Source organism: Drosophila gunungcola, chromosome 3R (genome assembly GCF_025200985.1).
Source record: "Drosophila gunungcola strain Sukarami chromosome 3R, Dgunungcola_SK_2, whole genome shotgun sequence".
Classification (NCBI taxonomy): Eukaryota; Metazoa; Arthropoda; class Insecta; order Diptera; family Drosophilidae; genus Drosophila; species Drosophila gunungcola.
In genome coordinates this window covers 20,779,863-20,799,340 of record NC_069139.1, presented here as the reverse complement: position 1 = coordinate 20,799,340, position 19,478 = coordinate 20,779,863, and the positions used below count along the sequence as shown (strand labels likewise).

The window sequence follows — 19,478 nt, the reverse complement described above, 5'->3', positions numbered from 1 at the left end:
AGCGCCGTCAATTACATTCCAGTATCCAGCACATGAAAAATCGATCAGTCGCTCCTCCACTGACACCCAGACCACATAGTCGCCATGTTCGCCCAGATGATGGACTTTCTGAACCGGACACCTCCGGATCCTGTGCGTCTGCCATTCACCAGCAGCCACTGGCCGGTCTTGGCCATACTGACCGCCTATATGGTCCTTATAAAGGTGGTGGGTCCGATGTTCATGAAGAACCGAAAGGCCTACGATCTGCGTGAAGCCATCAAGGCCTACAACATCGTGCAAATCGTGTACAATATCATCATGTTTGTCAGCGTAAGTGATCGGGCGGAATGCTCTTTGGTACGAGCTCTAAGACAAATCCCAACTCGTAGATCGCCTACTTTATGCTCGGTCCTGGCAACTACAACTTTAAGTGCATCTCCAACCTGCCGCTGGACCATGAGTACAAGACCTGGGAGCGATGGGTCAGCTATACGTATTTCTTCAACAAACTCATGGATCTGCTGGAGACGTTCTTCTTCGTCCTGCGAAAGAAGGATAGGCAGATCACCTTCTTGCACGTCTTCCACCACGTGTACATGGTGTACATTTGTTTCTTGTACATGTACTATTATGGCTACGGCGGTCACGGCCTATTCCTGATCAACTTTAACGTGGTCGTGCACATTATGATGTACGCCTACTACTACCAGTCCTCTCTCGGCCAGGATAGGCAGGCGAATCTGTGGTGGAAGAAGTACATCACCGTCGTCCAGCTGGTCCAGTTCGTGATCGTTCTGTCGCACTGCATCTACATCCTCCAGCAGCCCGACTGCACCACATCCCGCCTTTCAGCAACGTGGGGCTCATACGTATCTGTGGTATTCATAGTTCTATTTACCAACTTCTACGTTCGCGCCTACATTCTTCCCAAGAAAAAGAATGTGAAAGCGGCGCGGTAAACGATATGAACTTAGACGATCATTTAAGATTACAATGTAATATAGTTTTTTTTAAGAGGCATACAGCAAGGGCGCATCTAAAGCCAAATGAGGGGGGAGGAAGGATGTATTAAGTAATGAAAATCATGCAATTATAAACACAAGTTTATAATTCACTTTTCACGATAGTTTTTGGGGGTAACTTTCGTTGAATCCCTTCTTTAAGAATCCGCGCCTGGCTTACAAACATTTCAGTTCCGTTCTATCATCTTGTGACTTCTATATACCTTTAGACCTTTGAAGAGAAAAACAGAGTTTCGTGTATTAAGTCAAGATTGTGGAAATAAATATACCTCTCTGATAAAAATTCTTTACCTTATTATTTTGCTATTAATTTGTGTGCGAAATTGGAATTGTTATGTCAGGTATTATTTTGGTTTTGACTACCCACATAAATAATTTAATTACAAAGCTCAAAGGTATTTTGCGCCTCTAGTTTATTCAGTCTAACCAGCTGCCAAAAAGTAGACTATGATATATTTGCAAATACAATCAATTGTGTTCCTATTGTTTGTACGAAATTCTTTCTGATAGTTTTTCCTGGTCAATTATATTGTGTCTTAAGTTTTACATGTAAAGTAATTACTTATAAACAGTGCGATCACATAATTGCCTTAGAAGGGCTTATTTAATCGTTTTGAAATTACCATATCGACCATGTGCGCATATCTTATTACGTAAACGTTAAGTTTGACTATCGTGAGTGCAGAAAAGAAAGTCCAGAACGCAAATACCAGTTCACCCGATCGGACGCGAAAATGTTGGAAGTGTTTGACAAGCCCTATGCGGATCCTGTCCAGCTGCCGCTGGTAGGCAGTTTACGGTCTTCGGTGTTCATACTGACGGTTTACCTGCTGTTTGTTCTCAAACTGGGCAGGAATCTGATGGAAAAGCATGAGGCTCTCCAGCTGCGCGGTGTCCTCAAGGTCTACAACATAGGACAAGTCCTTTTCAACACTCTGATATTTGTTTGGGTAAGTAAATCATACAAAATCTTCAATCAAAAAGGATTAAAAACATCAAAATGTCCGATAAAAATTTTAATTTAAATTTAATGATATAATAATAGAACTGATTAAAAAACCTTTTTTTTTTGTACAGGGATTTCATCATATATTCGTGTCCAGGCCGTACAACCTGAGTTGCATGACTGTCCTGCCGCAGGATCACGAACTGAAGTCCACGGAGAGGACATTGGCCTACCTGTACCACCTGAACAAGTTGCTCGACCTGATGGACACCATCTTCTTTGTGCTGCGCAAGAAACCGCGGCAGATCACCTTTCTGCACGTGTTCCACCATGTTTTCATGGTAATAACGTCGCATCTGTTGATTCGGTTCTACGGCTTCGGCGGTCACGTCTTCCTGATCTGCATGTTCAACGTTCTGGTGCACATGGTCATGTACGGCTACTACTACGCCTCCTCGCAGAGCAGGAATGTCCAGGAGAGCCTCTGGTGGAAGAAGTACCTCACCCTGGGCCAGCTGGTGCAGTTCTTCCTGATGTTCCTCCACTGCGCCTACACCTATCTCCAGCCCAACTGCTCGGCCTCGCGGGGCGTCATATACGTCATAAGTTCGGCCAGCGCCTTCATGTTTGTGATGTTCTCCAAGTTTTACATAAAGACCTACATTCGACCGAAGGTGGTCAAGTCCAGGGCCAAGGCCAACTGATTGCACATGCTGCACTGTGGTGAAAAAAACTGCATTAGCAGCATAAACAATTGGAAACCTGCACATACAATTTATTTTACGTTCAAAAATATTTTTTAATTTTGTATCTCCTACTTGTTAACGTGTCTTTTTTCTAATATATTTTATTAAAAGTAAGTGCTACTATTTAATTGGATTTTTTTAAAACCAACAATCATTTTGTTAAATTTGTTAGTTAAGTAATGAATTCCTAATTTTAAATTATGTGGTTTGTTTAATTAAGGACACTTAAATTGATAAGCCTATGTTGGAAAGACCCCATATTTCTATTTAAGATACAATTTAAATTGACATAAATTTGGAAAAGTTTGGTTTTTATAAGTTCCGATATGAAGTTAAGAACCGAAACTCTCAAGCGTGTGTTCAAGTGTAGTCCTTGATTTGCATATGCGCCGGCTGAATAATAGATTAATTCAAATGCATCGACACTTAATTCACATGCAGTCGTGGAGGTCAAGGAGCTGGCCCCCGCCCGGAATAAATCCCATGGGCCACATCTCAAGTTTCCAGTGGCGAGTCGAGGGATCCTTGCTGGTGGCTCGCACGTGATCTCTATGCTCCGCAGGACTTTTGCGAGCACGTGTCTGGACATTCCATGCTGCATTTAATTAGAACACAAGAATCGAGCTAGGCCAGTCCGGACGATTTATGGCACCGGAAGGGTCACCCCGTGACTGCCCGAATTTGCATACGAATCGCATGCGGCGAATCAGAGTCGAAGTGCCAGCTGAATAATTGCGGCCATGCAGTGACATTAAAGCGAAGCCACAGTCGGCTGCAGTAGCTAGGTCGGCAGTTGGGTTCCCTCTTGGAGTGGGGTCACCAACGGGCTGGTGATGGTGCGCCGCTGGTCGAGCCACCGCGCGTGCAGAGTAATTGCCGTTTTAAATGACATTAAACGTGCTTTGTGTAGTTCCCTTAGCAGGCACAATACGCCTCTTTACCCCTGCCTTCGATTTTTCTCTATTTTTATTTTTACCCTTTGCATGAAAGAGTGCGACTGGTATAAAAATAGTTTTTACATAACAAAAATATTTAGGAACAAAATATTCGAGGCTAAAAGCTTGGAATACCAAACTGTAGGATAGTCGTTGCCATCTCTTTAATATTTAAAAAATCTATTTTAACGTTGGATTTTTTTCTTGGGGGTCACTTAAATGTCATTAGGGTTCTATTAAAGGGGTAGGAATACAAGCATTGAAAACCACCATCTTTGCGAATTTAGTTTCATTATATTATTAATTACCATTTGAAAATATTCTTTTTTTGTTAGGTAAATATCGATAAATGTATTTGGAACACAGACCTAAAAATCGAATTGTCAGTTAGTTAATGCTGACAATAAACATGACAGAGTAAGAGTATTTACCATTCGACCGACCAGTAAAATAATGCGAAAAAAGTTTTAAAGCACTTTAGGGATTTACCATACTATACGTACATTCCGGGCTTTTTATTAATCTGAAAACTTTACCAGCAAATGTCTTCACCGGTTTGATGATGAACTTCATTACTTCTTAGGGGGTTTGCTTAGACGAAACTTATTTCTTATGTTTTGGACTCACTGGACTGCTTGTTCTGATTTCCTTTTTCCGGACCTAATGTAGTTGTGAAAATAGAAGTTTCCGAACATTGCCGTAAATGAGGCAGCCAGAAGGGCGATACCAGAAGTCACCGGCCGCGAGACATTGCAGTTGGGCTGCATCAGGGTGAAGAGGCAGTGCAGCATGATGATCGCAAACTGGACCAGCTGGACAATGGTGATGTACTTCTTCCACCAGAGACTCTTCTGCACTTCCTGGCTGACCGATGATAGGTAATAGTAGGTGTACATCACAACGTGCACCGCCACGTTGAGGAGGCACAGCGGAAATGCGATGCCCCCATAGCCAATGAAGATATAGTGCAGGTATCCGCTGAATGCCATGGAAAAGTGGTGGAAGACGTGCAGAAAGGATATCTGCCTGTGCTTCTTGCGCAGTACGAAGAACACCGTTTCCAGCAGGTCCGCGAATTTGTTAAACGTGTACAGGATGCAGATCAGGCGCTCCCTATCCTTGTGCTCGTGCTCCAGCGGCAGATTGACAACGCACCTCAATGTGTAGGCCCTCAAGACAAAGAGGAAGTGAGTTCCCTAAAAAGTATCAATTCGATCCTGTACTGCCAAAGTCATTCTATTCGAAAAGTTTTTCACTTACTAAGACCAATATTACACCGTTGTACAGGATCTGTGCAATGTTATAGACCTTTATCACGCCACGCAGATCAAAGGGTTTTCTTTTCTCCATGATTTTCGGACCCACTTTCAGAACAAAAACAAGATAGGTCGTCAAGGTAGCCATGGTTACCCATAGATTGCCAAAGATTGGCAGCTTTACAGGATCTATCGGGGTAAGCATGTTGGTTCAACGAGTCTACTTCCACTCGCGATCTATGTTTCACAACAACTAACTCAAACCCATTTGCTAATGTTACAGCAAACGTGCCACGATTGAATTAGAAACATAAATGCACATTATTCATACATAGGGCGTGCCTCGATTAAATCCTAAACATTGAAAATACATTATTTAAATACTGCGACATGCGCAGCATATTCTAACCGGATTGACAGAAATAACGTTTTAGGCTTTAATATATAAATTTAGAACAATATAATCGAAAGCCATTTATTCTTAATAATTTAATCGCCATTTACAGGACTAGCAAAGCCCTAATAGGAAAACAAATTGTGACAAATGACTCTCTCTATTAGTGGGAAATACTCATACGCAGTGCTCGGGGTGCGATTTAAATTTTCTTAGTATCAAGCTCCGAAGATATGCTAAGTTATTCCGAGTGAATACTAGTCTGACAAATGACCCAAGTTAACAACTAGTGTTCATCTAGCTGTGGATAAGACGGTACCCCAACAATTGGTGCTCGTTCTTAGAATGCATGTTTATTAAAGGACTTTCGGACTCATTGGACTTTCTTTTTGCCGGGCAGTACGTAGGTATGGACGTAGAAATTTCCGAACATCACCATAAAAGACGAGGCAACAAACATTCCCGAGTATATCACCGGACGGGAGGCTTTGCAGTTGGGCTGCATCAGGGTGTAGCTGAAGTTCGAGAGCACCAATATGAACTGGAGCAGCTGGACAATGGTTATGTACTTCTTCCACCGACTCGACTGCACATCCCTGCTGACGGAGGAGAGGTAGTAGTAGGAGTACATGAGCACGTGCACGGCCACGTTCAGGAGGCAGAGCGGGAACAAGGTGCCGCCATAGCCGCTGTACGTAATGTATATGTATCCGCCGAAGGACATGACCAGATGGTGAAAGACGTGCAGGAAGGACACCTGACGATTCTTCTTTCGCAGCACAAAAAAGACCGTCTCCAGCAAATCCATGAATTTGTTGAAGAAGTACGAGTAGGTTATCCATCGCTCCCAGTTTTTGTACTCGTGATCCAGCGGCAGTCTGGAGATGCAACTTAAGTCGTATGCCTTCAGGACGAACAAGAAGTGAAGGCCCTGAAAAAATGTAATCGTAAGTACAAAGCAACATCTCGAGAAAACATTTTCTTTTAGTTTCGCATATAATTTTAGAGCTAACTCTTTTCTAAAATCTGCATCGAACATAATAATTATTATTATTTAGCAAGATTTTTTAAATTATTGGACATCTTTGTGAAACGAGTTTAATTAATAATTAAGGTAATTTAGATAAATTGTTATTTGTTGGGCTTTATTTGCTAAAGCAATTCGCAATTCTTGTCCCAGTTTCCACGATTACATTATTTATTTAGGTGATTTTCTCAGAACATGACAATGTATGTGTCAAAAATTATTATTATTATTATTTTTATTATTATTATTATTATTATTATTCTTATTATTATTTTATTATTATTATTATTATTATTATTATTATTAATATTATTATTATTATTATTATTATTATTATTATTATTATTATTATTATTATTATTATTATTATTATTATTATTATTATTATTATTATTATTATTATTATTATTATTATTCAATATTTTGAGTTTTAAAATACAAAATTAGCCGATTTTTTTCCCACAAAGTTACAATTTTGATTTCGGATGGTCCAGTACCGAGTTTAAATGGGCATCTCAATTCAATTTTTTCCTAAACTTTTATGTTGCTCTAATAACATTTATTTAAAATTTATATTATAATATATCGTTGAGTTTTAGGAATAGATTTGAACTGTCTAGTCAAAAAAAAGAAAAAATAATTGTTATTTTTGCACGAAATACCTCAAAGTATAAACAGACCTATCGGTATGTAATGAGGGTACTTACGCTTATAAGAACCACAATGTTGTAAAGGATCTGCACGATATTGTAGACCTTGATCACTGCTCGGAGATCAAACGGCTTTCGGTTCTCCATGAACATTCTTCCCAGCTTCAGTACGAAGAGTAGGTAGAAGAAAAGAATGGTCAGCGAGGGCCAAGGACTCCCTATGAGTGGCAGCTGGACAGGATCTTCCGAAATTAACAAGGTTCCATTCAAAAAATCGGCCATGTTTTTATAAGTTTCGTCGACCGGCTCCCACTCGAGGTAATGTTTCAATGGCGACTAATCAGATTTCAGTCTTTTATGCTCAACAAAATGCGCTTCGATTGAATTGGAAATTCGAGGGGTTCGAGCAGCATAAAAAAGAACATCATTTACATAAATTGCTTCTAATTTAGGGTTTGTATCTGTTTTTGTTTTTGTTTGTACTCTTTACTTAGTACTCAGAGCATATAGGTTTTATTTATTTATTTATAGTAAAAATAGAATAACAAGCCATAAATTATTTCACCCAATAAACTCAGAAAATAAATATGTATGCTCAGAATCATGTTTTGTATAAGAATTTATACAACACTTTTAAAATAGAGGTTGCCAGCTTATATATATATTATAGTGAAAATTAGAATGATAACATAATGTTTTCAGTTCCCCATGACCGATATAAATAGTTTGAGTAAAAGAAATACTTAAAGAAAATCATAAATATGTAGCAAAAAATAATCGATTCGCCAATTTTGTAATTGTTTTATACGCACGTACGTAATTCACGCTTGTGAATTTTGCAATTAAACAACTTTCGACATGGCTCACAATGGAATAAATCATTGTAGCGGATATCTGGCAGTCTGAATATTGGAACCATTTGTTCTCGCTTGTTTTTCCTTACCGTCGTGCTAAAGTTTTTTTTTATTTTATTTTGCTTTCAGCCTTTTGCAATGCACGTGCCATGCAACCAAAAGCCATTTGTCGATGCGAAATTGCAAGAAATTGTATTTATAAGCCAAGTCATTTTCCACTAACTATCTGTGGGCCAAGGAATTACTTTGGCAAAGGTGAAAGTAATGAGGGTGCTGTGGCTTAAGTGTCTGGATGGAATGGAGCTACAGGGGTTGTGTGGCTCTCAGGTGTCGGCCGTTGCAAATTGAGTCATTTTTCATTCACTGGCACTGGATTACATCGAAAGTAAGGCAATGTGTCACAATTCCAGGGCCACAGAATTATTTGTGCTTTGTGTGCGAGGCTTGACCTCTGAACAAAAAGGCGGATTATGACGCCTTTTTCTCTCAGCTCATTTTTTAATGGATTATTCGGGATGTGAATGCACACATTATCCAGACAAAGGCTAAGGACATAAAACCAACCATTTATAATGGCCGTTCAACCTTTCGGATGTCTCTTCATGTGTGTGAGTGGGGCTTTCGCACGCCTGCCAAATTTCGTTAGGCAAATTACGAGATATAAAAATTGCGTCTCATTATGGTGAATTGAATATTTCATGGGCAATTTACCGAGATTGAAACCGACACACTTCAAAAACTGCGAGCATCAGCACACACTCGCTCACACACGCACTCGGGTGTAATTACGGTTGCAGATTTCCATTGCCACAGGACCTTCTGTTCGTCCCTTCTTCATACAATTTTAAACTCAATTAAAAGTTGTGCGCATTAGACATACATACTTGTGCCAAAAGACCGAGGCACGTACCCCCACCGCGAAATGTGATTAGGGCGGAGCCAAAAGTGGGCGCAACTCAAAGGACATTCGCATTAGTTGTCATTAAAAATGCGAGCGATACCATCTAAATGACTTGCCATATCCTGCATGTCAAGGGGAAAATAGAGCCTGACTGCAGCTCTGCACTCTTCAAGTATACAGGTGAATTGAAGTCAGCAGCCCATTGACACACATTGATACGCTTCTTGGCTTTTAAATCCAAAAAAAAAGTAGGCTGAGAAAAAAACTTCCTTAGAAGTTTCTGCACTACAATTTTTAAGAGGGGATGACTTTCGAAAAAGGTTGCATTTATTCTACAAAAATATTATTATAACCAAGTCTAACCTAAGTCTACTTGGTGTTATAGCATAATCATAGAGAATTGTAATTAATTGTAAAAATTAATTAGAAATGTTTTAAGTATAAATATATGTTTAAATACTTCAAGAATCGTAATTTAATTTTTCCGCTTTCCTCTCCTTCAACCTGACCGCAGAAAAATGTATTTACTCAGTTTTCCATGCGGCCTGAATGCGAAATGCGAGTGGTCGCGAACGCCTGAATAATGAAAGCAAATCGGAAAGAGGCAAAACAGCAAAAAGTTAAATGCCTCTAATGACAGAAAATGAAGCAAATGACGAAAAATTGCACAAAACAAAAGATACAAATAATAACATGTCGGTGGACCACCCACTGGAGTACACCCACTTGAGGCCACCGCACATCCTCGAGCAAGGAGCCAGAAGCCAGGAGCCAGGAGCCAGAAGCCAGGACCAAGGAGAGCACGCACCAGCGAAGATAGGAAGGTAACCGTGGGGGCCAAGTGAATTACCAACAACGGGCGAATCAAGAAAAGCATGTGCGCGGCATAATTACGAAGCAATTAGACAAAATTATTATTGAGGTCAGCGGCAAGGGGCCGTCGGGGAGTAGCGGGCAGCAGGCATCAGGCAGCAGGCCCCCGACAACATATGGCCATGGTCGCCTCCCAAAAACCGCCCCATCCTCGTGCCAGAGGGGTCTCGGACCGAAGGGATGCGTATGCCATTATCATTCACTTCAAGCGGAAGCGGAGGAAGAAGGCGCAGCGTAATGCCCCCTAAATGAGCAGCACAAAGCGCACACCAAAACAATGCTCCGAGCAGCTAGTTCAAGCGGGTGAAACCGGAAAAAATTAACGAAAACTACGACAGGACACATCGAAGCCTAAATGGGCAGCCAAAACCTATGAACAACTTTCACCAAAGTCGAGCAAAGTGGGTATAATTTTGGGGGCAGCCATTTTGTAATTAATTTTAATCGCATAAATTAAAATAATGTTATATTCGCAAATAAAAGAACAAGTAGAAACTGGTCACAAAACACTTAATATGAATGAAATCAATTTTATGTTATCAAATATAACCCTAAATACTATTGTACCATTTGTACATTTCATATAACTTTTTAGTTGTTCTGAAAAATTCAAACAGTTTGACAAGCAGGCATCATAAAAACATATTTTTAACTATGTTTAAGGATTCTTTGATTACTAAAAATCTTTTTAATACGATAATTTTGCAATACTTCTTAAAAAAATGTAATGTTTAATGTTGTTACAAGTACAGTAACCTACTGAATTTCTTTAGTGTATTTTTTATGTTAATTCTCTAATTTCCGAACTGTCTCCGCGCTTTTGTCCCCCAAAAATTCGTCATCAACAAACAAAACTGGTTTTTGGTTTGTTCAGCTGCCACTGGGAAATGGAATATAGCTAGCCAGGAAACTACATGAAAGCCCATTTTCTCCGTTTTCAAAATACTTTTAGATTACTAAAAATACGAGAAAATGGACCTTAAATTATAATTATGAAAAATATGCTTCAGACTTGGCACAAGAACAATAACATCAGATGTCCGTTACAGAAATAGCCAAGTTTTTTTTTCATAAAAGATAGGATAGCTGTGAAGTTTAATGTTGATGTGAAGTTCAATGTTGAGCATTCAATGAAGTAGTCAAAACATAATGGAAAATGCCAATGACAACCGGGTGAACAACGAAATTGTTCCCAACCGTTGAAAAAAGGGGGCGTGGTGCGACCCTAATTGTCGATTGGTGGCAGATAAAAACCATGCATGGATGTTGACTGCTTGAATAGCGGGCTCAAAAAATATAAATTCACTGCAAATTCATTTGGACACTTTGAAGTTTTTTAATACGATGAAATAATTTAAAAATAAACATATTTTTAGTCATTGGAAAAAATCTTTTACCTATTAATTCAAAATTTTAAAATTTTCGCGCACAGGAAAAGTTTGATAGCCGATTTAAAAATCCTAACGAAAAAAAATACCTTATTTTTACATTTTGGTATATTTTTTCACCGAGTTTAAAGCTTAAAACTTGCAGTATATTTTCACTTTCCGCCTGGTATATTCTGGTAGTCGAGCCGCGGTCACACTGAACGCTAAAATTAAATATCGGATTAAAGGTGGTTTCGCTGCTGAAATTTAGGGGAAAATAGTGTGAAACTGTGTTAAGTGCAATATCTATGCGTTAGAACTTGTGTTTTAGCGTTGTGAAAAGTGTTTTTTGCCCGGAAAATATCAAAAAGAAAGCAGAGTGGCTGCTGCGAAGAGGAATTAAAGCGGAGACGGAGTAACAATGAGCGAGCGAGACGGCAGATGGCCAGTGTGAGCGCTAGTGCTGCTCCTCTAACCAAATAAAACAAAACAAAGGAAGAGACAAAGGATAGAAACCCGAAAAAGGCACAGGATATATATATATATATATATGTATATATTTAATCAAAGGCTTCCAGGATATATCCAGCCGATCCGAAGCTGAACGTACATAGCTTTGAAGGGATCGCGAGAAAAGTCGTCGCCAGTGTGAGTGTGTGTGCATATGGGGTTGGAAAACTGTGAAAATTCAAGCGCAAAAGTCTTTGGCTCCGATTAACTCGCGGAAAACTAATCGCTGGGCAGGTGGAGAAAATGCCGAGCGCCTCGTTCACCTCGTCGCGCACCTACGTGCGCCGCTCCCGCCGGAAAGGAGCAAACCGGATAGCGATGCCCAACCGGCCCACGGGCAACATCATGGATCCCATGCTCCAGCAGAACGTGGCCGCCGCTGGTGGCGGAGCAGGAGCAAGTGCGTCCGGTTCCAGCAGTAGTGGTGGCGGCAGCAGCAACAACAGCAGCAGCGGGAACAGCAGCACGGCTTCCACATCCACAACCGGAGCAGCAGGAGCCGGAGGAGCAGTTGCAGCAGGTGCCTCCAGTTCAGCGGAGTACTTCGACAGCGGCCAAGGGGCCAGCGGATCCAGTGGAGCTGCGTCCTCGGGCTTCTCTGGCAGCTTCTACAATGCCCTGCAAATGATGGACACCACCGAGAGCTCGGGCGCCGGTTCCAGTCAGTCCACGCCACCGGTTTTAGGAGCCTCCTCCTCCTCCTCAAAGTCCACCTGCGCCACAGCCGGATCCAGTACGGCCACGACGTCCGCCGCCGCGGCAGCTGCATCTTCCGCTTCCGCCGTCAGTAGTCACCAGAGCCCGTACGACTTGCGCCGCAAGATCTCTGCCAGCAGCCACGATCAGTGGCCCACCAGCTCTTCCTCCGCCGTGGCAACAGCTGCCGCCATACTTGTGGGACCCTCGAGCAGCTCGCCGCCGCTGGTGAATCCCGGCGCCTCACCCTCCAGCTCCTCGTCGTCCTCCTCCTCCAGCTCGTCGTCCTCGTCCGCCTCGTCCTCGAGCTCCTCGTCCAACGTACAGGCGCCCTCGACCAGTGCCACCTTCCCGGTGAACAATGCACCTACCACAGGAGCCACGCTTGCGCAGCCCCCGAATGTCCACAGCTCAGTGCCGCAACAGCATTGTGGGGCTTTGCCCGTGGGAGCGGCCATCGAGGACAATAACTACATGCTGCCGGCGCGGAAAAGATCGCGACGCCTCTACACGCAAGGCGGTGAGTTGGGTCCAGCTGCGGGGGCCACCGGAGAGGCAGCCGGAGCTGGAACAGCAGCTTCGGGATCAGCAGGCTGTGCGCCCACTGCGGCCCAGTACCTTCAGTACGAACTGCCCGACGAGGTGCTGTTGGCCATATTCTCGTATCTGATGGAACAGGACCTCTGCCGCCTGGCTCTCGTGTGCAAGCGCTTCAACACCATCGCCAACGATACAGAGCTGTGGAAGCGCCTCTACCAGTCGGTCTTTGAGTACGACCTGCCGCTCTTCAACCCGGAGCTCTGCAAGTTCGTGTTCGAAAAACCCGAGGAGTCGGAGTATGCCAATCCGTGGAAGGAAAGCTTTCACCAGCTGTACCGCGGCGTGCATGTACGTCCCGGCTATCAGGAGCGACGCAGCTCCGGCCGCAGCATTGTTTTCTTCAACACCATTCAGGCGGCTCTGGATTACCCCGAAGAGCGGGCCGCAGCGGGAGTGTTCGTGCCCGCTGCAGGTGCCGGCAATGTGGTCTCCGCCGGACTGTCTAACACAAGTGCAGCGGCGGGCGCAGGCGGAGCAGGTGGGGCCAGCGTGAATGCACTGGTCAACATCTACGAGGAGCAGGTGGCGCCCACCGAGCACCCAGGACCGCTGATATTCCTCCATGCTGGCCACTACAAGGGCGAGTATCTGTTCATCGACTCAGACGTGGCTCTGGTTGGAGCTGCACCTGGCAACGTTGCCGAATCCGTAATCCTGGAGCGGGAAGCCGGATCCACGGTGATGTTCGTTGAGGGGGCCAAGTACGCCTACGTGGGCTACCTCACGCTCAAGTTTTCGCCGGAAGTCACTTCGACAGTATCGCATCACAAGCACTACTGCCTGGACATCGGCGAGAACTGCTCCCCCACCGTGGACAACTGCATCATTCGCTCCACCTCGGTGGTGGGCGCTGCCGTCTGTGTGGGCGGGGTCAATGCCAATCCCGTGATCCGCAATTGCGATATCAGTGACTGCGAGAATGTGGGCCTCTATGTCACCGACTACGCCCAGGGAACCTACGAGCACAACGAGATCAGCCGAAACGCGTTGGCTGGAATTTGGGTAAAGAACTTCGCCAGTCCGATCATGCGGGAGAACCACATACACCACGGACGGGACGTGGGCATCTTTACTTTCGAAAACGGCATGGTAAGTTGAATCGGAGAACTCGTTCAGTTTGTAAGCCCCAATCAAATTGCATAAAGTATGTAAACATTTTAATTACATTAAACCGCATAACATATTTTTAAAGAAACGCTCTAAATGTTTCGAATCCTTTGAAAAGATCTCTTTTGAAGCATATTAACTATACCCCTTTAAAGCAGTTAGCCATTCTAAAATTGTTCATTACTTTTATATATTAATAATAATTGTATTTTCTCTTTAAGGGTTACTTCGAAAAGAATGACATTCACAACAATCGCATAGCTGGTTTCGAGGTGAAGGCCGGAGCAAATCCCACGGTGGTCAAGTGCGAGATCCACCATGGCCAGACAGGCGGCATCTATGTGCATGAGAATGGATTGGGTCAGTTCATCGAGAACCGCATTCATTCGAATAACTTTGCAGGTAAGACGCATAGAGTCTCAATATCAAACTGTTTTTAACCAACACTCTTTGTCGTGAAGGTGTTTGGATAACCTCTAACAGCAACCCCACTATTCGCAAGAACGAGATCTACAACGGCCACCAGGGTGGCGTGTACATCTTCGGCGAGGGTCGTGGTCTGATCGAGCACAACAACATTTATGGAAATGCGCTGGCCGGGATTCAGATCCGTACTAATAGCGACCCCATAGTGCGGCACAACAAGATCCACCATGGCCAGCACGGCGGCATCTATGTGCACGAGAAGGGTCAGGGGCTGATCGAGGAGAATGAGGTGTACTCCAACACATTGGCCGGCGTGTGGATCACCACCGGGAGCACACCCGTTCTGCGTCGCAACCGGATCCATTCGGGCAAACAGGTTGGAGTCTACTTCTACGACAACGGACACGGCAAACTGGAGGACAACGACATATTCAACCACCTGTACTCGGGGGTGCAGATCCGAACGGGCAGCAATCCGGTGATACGGGGTAACAAGATCTGGGGCGGCCAGAACGGCGGAGTACTCGTCTACAACGGCGGCCTAGGGCTGCTGGAGCAGAACGAGATCTTCGACAACGCCATGGCCGGGGTGTGGATCAAAACAGACTCCAACCCGACGCTCAAGCGCAACAAGATATACGATGGCCGCGACGGTGGGATCTGCATCTTCAACGGCGGCAAGGGAATCCTTGAGGAAAACGACATTTTTCGCAACACACAGGCCGGAGTTCTCATCTCAACGCAGTCGCATCCTATCCTGCGACGAAATCGCATCTATGATGGCCAGGCGGCGGGCGTGGAGATCACAAACAATGCCACGGCCACCCTGGAGCACAACCAGATATTCAAAAACAAGTTCGGCGGGCTGTGCTTGGCCAGCGGCGTTCAGCCCATAACGCGAGGCAACAACATCTTCAACAACGAGGATGAGGTGGAGAAGGCCGTCTCCAGCGGGCAGTGCCTGTACAAAATTAGCAGCTACACATCCTTCCCCATGCACGACTTCTACCGCTGCCAGACCTGCAACACAACCGATCGCAACGCCATTTGCGTCAATTGCATCAAGAATTGTCATGCTGGCCATGACGTGGAGTTTATACGACACGATCGGTGAGTAGGAAGCAAATCAACTTATCATAACTAGGTGCATTCATGTTATAGCTTTGTAAGTTGCTTTTGACAACAGTTATATTGCTTTAAAGTGTTCAGACATTAAATCTTCATTGTTCATTATCATGGCAGTTTTTTAAATGTCAGTCCAGCGAAAATGCGAATTGAATTAATAAATCCTAATTTATTCCACAGCTTCTTTTGCGATTGCGGTGCTGGCACCCTGTCCAACCAGTGTCAACTGCAGGGCGAGCCCACTCAGGACACGGACACACTGTACGACTCGGCGGCGCCTATGGAGTCACACACGCTGATGGTCAACTAGTGAACTAATTTCGGCAGCTCGACCACGGTCCTATTCTTAGCTATATCTTAAGTCAGTCGTTAAGGCCAAGCTCTCAAATCTCTCGCACATCTCACGTGTTGCTGTAAATATTCGAAAGAAACCAACAAACAAAACACACTATAATACAATTAATTGTATGTAAATAATAACTAATTACTCATGCGTTCAAAATTTAACTCAATGTGCAATTTAGTTTAACACGAACTCACACGCAAAGTTTTCACTTTTTAACTGAGCATATGGAACGGATAAATCAATGCAAAACTTATAAAACACTAAAACTTTTCCCATTTATGTCACAACGAATGAAGCACTGAGGGGAGGAACACCTTTAATATACCATGCATTTGTTTGTACGTCGAAATGTTGTAAACGAAGAAGGAACAATTGAGTCCTCTCGAACCCAGTGAAAAACAATTTTGTAATGTAGACTAGTGGAGATTTTAGAATTACATCAATTAACATAAAAACTACGTGTAAGCCATAGATATTAATGAGAGATATACACACAGGCGAGCGAGTCGGCCCCTGACTAACAACAATTCGAAGAAAGCAATTCTAAGTATTAACAACAAACTAGATTAGCGGCAGCCAATGCTTCAGCAAACTAACCTATGAATAACGAGTATAGTAAACACATAACATAACTACATATTAACGAAATACAGCACACTATATATATTCATGCGAATCTATGCGAATTCTACTGAATCAGCACACAGACAAGATACAAAATCAAAAGCCTTTACCAAGCGTAAAATACCAAGCAATATTTCATGTCTAAATGTTGTAGAACAAATTTGTAGCTCAAACGTAAAAGAGAAATAGAAACAAACAAAAGCCATGTGTCATTTTAGTCGTATAAGTTGATCAACAGTTTAGTATTTAGTTTGTCTACGGTCCGCGTTTTCGAATTATGCAAATCATTTTTAATTTAAGTCTTTAGCCTAGGCCTAAGTGAACGCAAAACACATAACTATTGCATAGATGACATTATCCGATAACTGCGTGTGAATTAAGTATTTTGTTTTTATTGCCTAACATTTTATTTATATTTGTTTGCCCGTGTTGTACCCAACGGTTCGTTTTCGTAGGCCCTTACTCGCTGTACGGATCAAATAACCACATAAATACTGCATACTATATTCTATATTCAACTATACGAAATATACGAAAATCAGAGTGTATTGTTTTACTAACAAAAATTTAAGCACGTCCTTGACGTGCGACTATACTATGTAGAGATTGATTTTAATGTGTTACCTATGCAAGCTAATAATGTCGACGCCCTTGACTTGGACAAACCACTAAATATACATACTTATATATACACAAGGTATAAGCTAATAATATTTGAAATTTGACAAAAAAAAAAAATAGAAGCAACTTTAATTTGAAAATTCGGAACTTGGGTCCAATAGTATATTCTAATTCGAACAGGAACAAGGATCCTCCTTGGCCAACTCGCTCTCCCGGAATCGTAGCAGTGTAAGGATGTGGGCATGATTGGCTGCCTTGGCGTAGTCGATGGGACTCATGCCCAGTTCATCCTTGACGTACGGATTCTTGTAGTGCGGCAGCAGATACTCAACGACCTCGTGATTGCCCAACTGGCAGGCGTAGTGCAGGGCAGTGCGTCCGGTTCGATCTGCCAGCGTGAGATTGGCCCCAGCCACCCGGAAGGACTCCAATCGCTGGATCTTGCCCCGCTCCGTGAGGGCACGCAGTAGCTCCGCTTGAACCAGCGGCTGATCATTCAACTTCGCTCCGTGCTTGAGCAACGCCTTGATAACTTCGTGGTTGTCCGTGTCGATGGCCTCATGCAACGGCGTGCGACTGAACCGATCGTGCACATTCACCGGACAGCCGGAGGAGATCAGGAAGCAGACGCAATTCAGCTTACCAAGGAAACAGGCCAGGTGCAGGGCTGAGCGTCCGTCGCAGTTGGTGTCGCACAGATTGGCGCCGTACTGCTTGAGGTCGCCCAACTTATGGACGTCACCCTCGGTGACGGCAGCTGCCACCAAAGCGGGATAGAAGGTGGAGCACATCTGCTGACGCTCCAGCCCCGTGGACATGTGCAGTGTGCGGGCCACGCCCTCGATCAGGTCGATGTCGTTGATCTTGGCCACCTTGTTGGTGGTCAGCTCGCCGCGCAGGCTCAGCAGCATCACCTTCTTCTTGTTGGCCACGTCCCATTCCGGCTTAGACAGCACGTAGGCCAGTTTGGCGAAGGCGGCCTCCTGGGTCATGTCATAGCCGGGGATTACGCCCACCTCGAGCAGCGCGTGACCCGTCTCGTAGGTGTTCGTAACCATGCCCGCCGAACACTGGGTGATGTTCACGACGATGACGCCGCGGTGGACCGCCTCTCTCAATTCGTCCAGTAACTCCTCACGGTTCACCGGAAAGTTGCCGGCCCCGAAGGTCTGAAGAATCACACCTTTAATGGGATCCCGGAGAAAGGCCTGTACCACACTGACACTTATTCCCGGGTAAATGCGCAGCAGGGCCACGTTCTTCTCCAGCTCGCAGTGCAGTGAAAATGGTTTGACATTGCAGGGACGGAAGATCTGGCGGCTGTTGATCTCGATGTTCACACCTGCCCGGCCCAATGGAGCAAAATTTGGCGAATCGAGGGCGTGGAACGAGTCCGAGTTGAGCTTAGTGGAGCGACAGCCACGGAGGATCTTGTTTCCGAAAAAGACAAGTACCTCGGGTATGTTGTAGTTCCCTGCTATCAGCAATGCGCCCAGGAAGTTGTCCCGTCCATCGGACCGGGCCTCAAAAATCGGCATCTGGGCACCGGTGACCACTACGGGTTTGTTCAAATTTTCCAGCATGAAGGCCAGCGCCGAGGCGGAGTAGGCCAAGGTATCCGTTCCGTGAAGGATCACGAAGCCGTCATAGGACTGGTAGTTGGCCTAGGATAGTAGGAGGAAACTAGTGAAAGGCCACACTCTTCCCAGAATTTGTTGTAATAATTTAACACTCAAATGCATATACATTTTAAATGATTGGGAAGGAAATTTTTTTAAAGGCACCACTTACCCCCACTTCGTTGGCCATGCGCTTCCAGTCGCAGATGCCCATGCAGCTGGAGTCCAGCAGGGGACAGAACTCGACCAGATCGTAGAGGACACGATACGGAGCTCCTGAAACCGCCGGCAGGGCCATATAGCCCTCATCAAACACTTTGCTGGTGTACTTCAAGTCGTGGCAGCTGGGAATTTCGTGGAGCCGCTCAGCCAACATCCCGGGCACAGTGTGCAGAACTAATGGAATTGAAGAGATAAGTACATACACATACCATAGAGGATTCGAGTCACAAACCTCCCGAATCGTTGCGCATCATTCCAATGGTGCCGCCCACGTAGATGACATGGACGCGAGCCTCCTTTTTGGTGCACCCGCATTTCGATGTTGGCATATTGGCTGGACTCCTTTTTTGAATTTTGAAAGTTTTCCAAAACAAATTTAGCTAATTCAAGGCTAAGTTCCTTATCCCTTAGGATAGACACAAAGATCCATGAGCACTACGGTGAGTTCCCGTTCAAAACATTACGTTGAGATTATTTTAAATTTTCCGCCAAACAAAATGAACCGTTGTTACGGAAAATATTTTGGTGTGACCATTTCGCAAAGGATTTTCAATTAAAATTAAAGATGGACTTTTCTCAAATCAGTAATAACGTTATTAATTACGGTTGCTAATAAAGATGCCATAATG

At 44.1% G+C, this 19,478-nt stretch overlaps 6 protein-coding genes across 6 annotated transcripts; 3 read left to right on the top strand and 3 right to left on the bottom strand.

Moving 5' to 3' along the window:
* The first annotated feature begins 22 nt into the window (after nt 1-22).
* LOC128259251 (elongation of very long chain fatty acids protein F-like) lies at nt 23-1,287 on the top strand. The gene is made up of 2 exons (XM_052991579.1): nt 23-312; nt 372-1,287. Exons 1-2 carry the CDS (start codon nt 85-87, stop codon nt 939-941), a joined length of 798 nt encoding a protein of 265 aa, XP_052847539.1. The 5' UTR covers nt 23-84; the 3' UTR covers nt 942-1,287.
* Nucleotides 1,288-1,688: 401 nt separating this feature from the next.
* LOC128259424 (elongation of very long chain fatty acids protein F) lies at nt 1,689-2,819 on the top strand. Its single transcript, XM_052991823.1, has 2 exons — nt 1,689-1,954; nt 2,082-2,819. Exons 1-2 carry the CDS (start codon nt 1,739-1,741, stop codon nt 2,652-2,654), a joined length of 789 nt encoding a protein of 262 aa, XP_052847783.1. The 5' UTR covers nt 1,689-1,738; the 3' UTR covers nt 2,655-2,819.
* A 1,325-nt stretch (nt 2,820-4,144) lies between these two features.
* On the bottom strand, nt 4,145-5,377 carry LOC128259506 (elongation of very long chain fatty acids protein F). The gene is made up of 2 exons (XM_052991947.1): nt 4,892-5,377; nt 4,145-4,827 (listed from the first exon to the last, which is right to left on the bottom strand). The coding sequence occupies exons 1-2, from the start codon at nt 5,090-5,092 to the stop codon at nt 4,255-4,257; spliced, it is 774 nt and encodes a 257-aa protein (XP_052847907.1). The 5' UTR covers nt 5,093-5,377; the 3' UTR covers nt 4,145-4,254.
* A 241-nt stretch (nt 5,378-5,618) lies between these two features.
* Nucleotides 5,619-7,285, bottom strand: LOC128259622 (elongation of very long chain fatty acids protein F). Its single transcript, XM_052992191.1, has 2 exons — nt 7,016-7,285; nt 5,619-6,212 (listed from the first exon to the last, which is right to left on the bottom strand). The coding sequence occupies exons 1-2, from the start codon at nt 7,238-7,240 to the stop codon at nt 5,655-5,657; spliced, it is 783 nt and encodes a 260-aa protein (XP_052848151.1). The 5' UTR covers nt 7,241-7,285; the 3' UTR covers nt 5,619-5,654.
* A 3,860-nt stretch (nt 7,286-11,145) lies between these two features.
* LOC128261556 (F-box only protein 11) lies at nt 11,146-15,880 on the top strand. Its single transcript, XM_052995354.1, has 4 exons — nt 11,146-13,848; nt 14,088-14,268; nt 14,328-15,402; nt 15,598-15,880. Exons 1-4 carry the CDS (start codon nt 11,707-11,709, stop codon nt 15,725-15,727), a joined length of 3,528 nt encoding a protein of 1,175 aa, XP_052851314.1. The 5' UTR covers nt 11,146-11,706; the 3' UTR covers nt 15,728-15,880.
* Nucleotides 15,881-17,124: 1,244 nt separating this feature from the next.
* Nucleotides 17,125-19,309, bottom strand: LOC128261645 (L-asparaginase 1). The gene is made up of 3 exons (XM_052995470.1): nt 19,082-19,309; nt 18,800-19,023; nt 17,125-18,672 (listed from the first exon to the last, which is right to left on the bottom strand). The coding sequence occupies exons 1-3, from the start codon at nt 19,176-19,178 to the stop codon at nt 17,176-17,178; spliced, it is 1,818 nt and encodes a 605-aa protein (XP_052851430.1). The 5' UTR covers nt 19,179-19,309; the 3' UTR covers nt 17,125-17,175.
* Nucleotides 19,310-19,478: the final 169 nt, after the last annotated feature.

Bases quoted from the DNA above. Each gene is read 5' to 3' on its own strand.
- LOC128259251 (XM_052991579.1), top strand. From the start codon at position 85: ATGTTCGCCCAGATGATGGACTTTCTGAACCGGACACCTCCGGATCCT. The intron at 313-371 runs GTAAGTGATCGG...CCCAACTCGTAG, and splicing joins ATATCATCATGTTTGTCAGC to ATCGCCTACTTTATGCTCGG.
- LOC128259424 (XM_052991823.1), top strand. From the start codon at position 1,739: ATGTTGGAAGTGTTTGACAAGCCCTATGCGGATCCTGTCCAGCTGCCG. The intron at 1,955-2,081 runs GTAAGTAAATCA...TTTTTTGTACAG, and splicing joins ACACTCTGATATTTGTTTGG to GGATTTCATCATATATTCGT.
- LOC128259506 (XM_052991947.1), bottom strand. From the start codon at position 5,092: ATGCTTACCCCGATAGATCCTGTAAAGCTGCCAATCTTTGGCAATCTA. The intron at 4,828-4,891 runs GTAAGTGAAAAA...GATACTTTTTAG, and splicing joins ACGGTGTAATATTGGTCTTA to GGAACTCACTTCCTCTTTGT.
- LOC128259622 (XM_052992191.1), bottom strand. From the start codon at position 7,240: ATGGCCGATTTTTTGAATGGAACCTTGTTAATTTCGGAAGATCCTGTC. The intron at 6,213-7,015 runs GTAAGTACCCTC...ACATTTTTTCAG, and splicing joins ACATTGTGGTTCTTATAAGC to GGCCTTCACTTCTTGTTCGT.
- LOC128261556 (XM_052995354.1), top strand. From the start codon at position 11,707: ATGCCGAGCGCCTCGTTCACCTCGTCGCGCACCTACGTGCGCCGCTCC. The intron at 13,849-14,087 runs GTAAGTTGAATC...TTTCTCTTTAAG, and splicing joins TTACTTTCGAAAACGGCATG to GGTTACTTCGAAAAGAATGA. The intron at 14,269-14,327 runs GTAAGACGCATA...TTTGTCGTGAAG, and splicing joins TCATTCGAATAACTTTGCAG to GTGTTTGGATAACCTCTAAC.
- LOC128261645 (XM_052995470.1), bottom strand. From the start codon at position 19,178: ATGCCAACATCGAAATGCGGGTGCACCAAAAAGGAGGCTCGCGTCCAT. The intron at 19,024-19,081 runs GTTTGTGACTCG...CAATTCCATTAG, and splicing joins GATGCGCAACGATTCGGGAG to TTCTGCACACTGTGCCCGGG. The intron at 18,673-18,799 runs GTAAGTGGTGCC...CTACTATCCTAG, and splicing joins GCATGGCCAACGAAGTGGGG to GCCAACTACCAGTCCTATGA.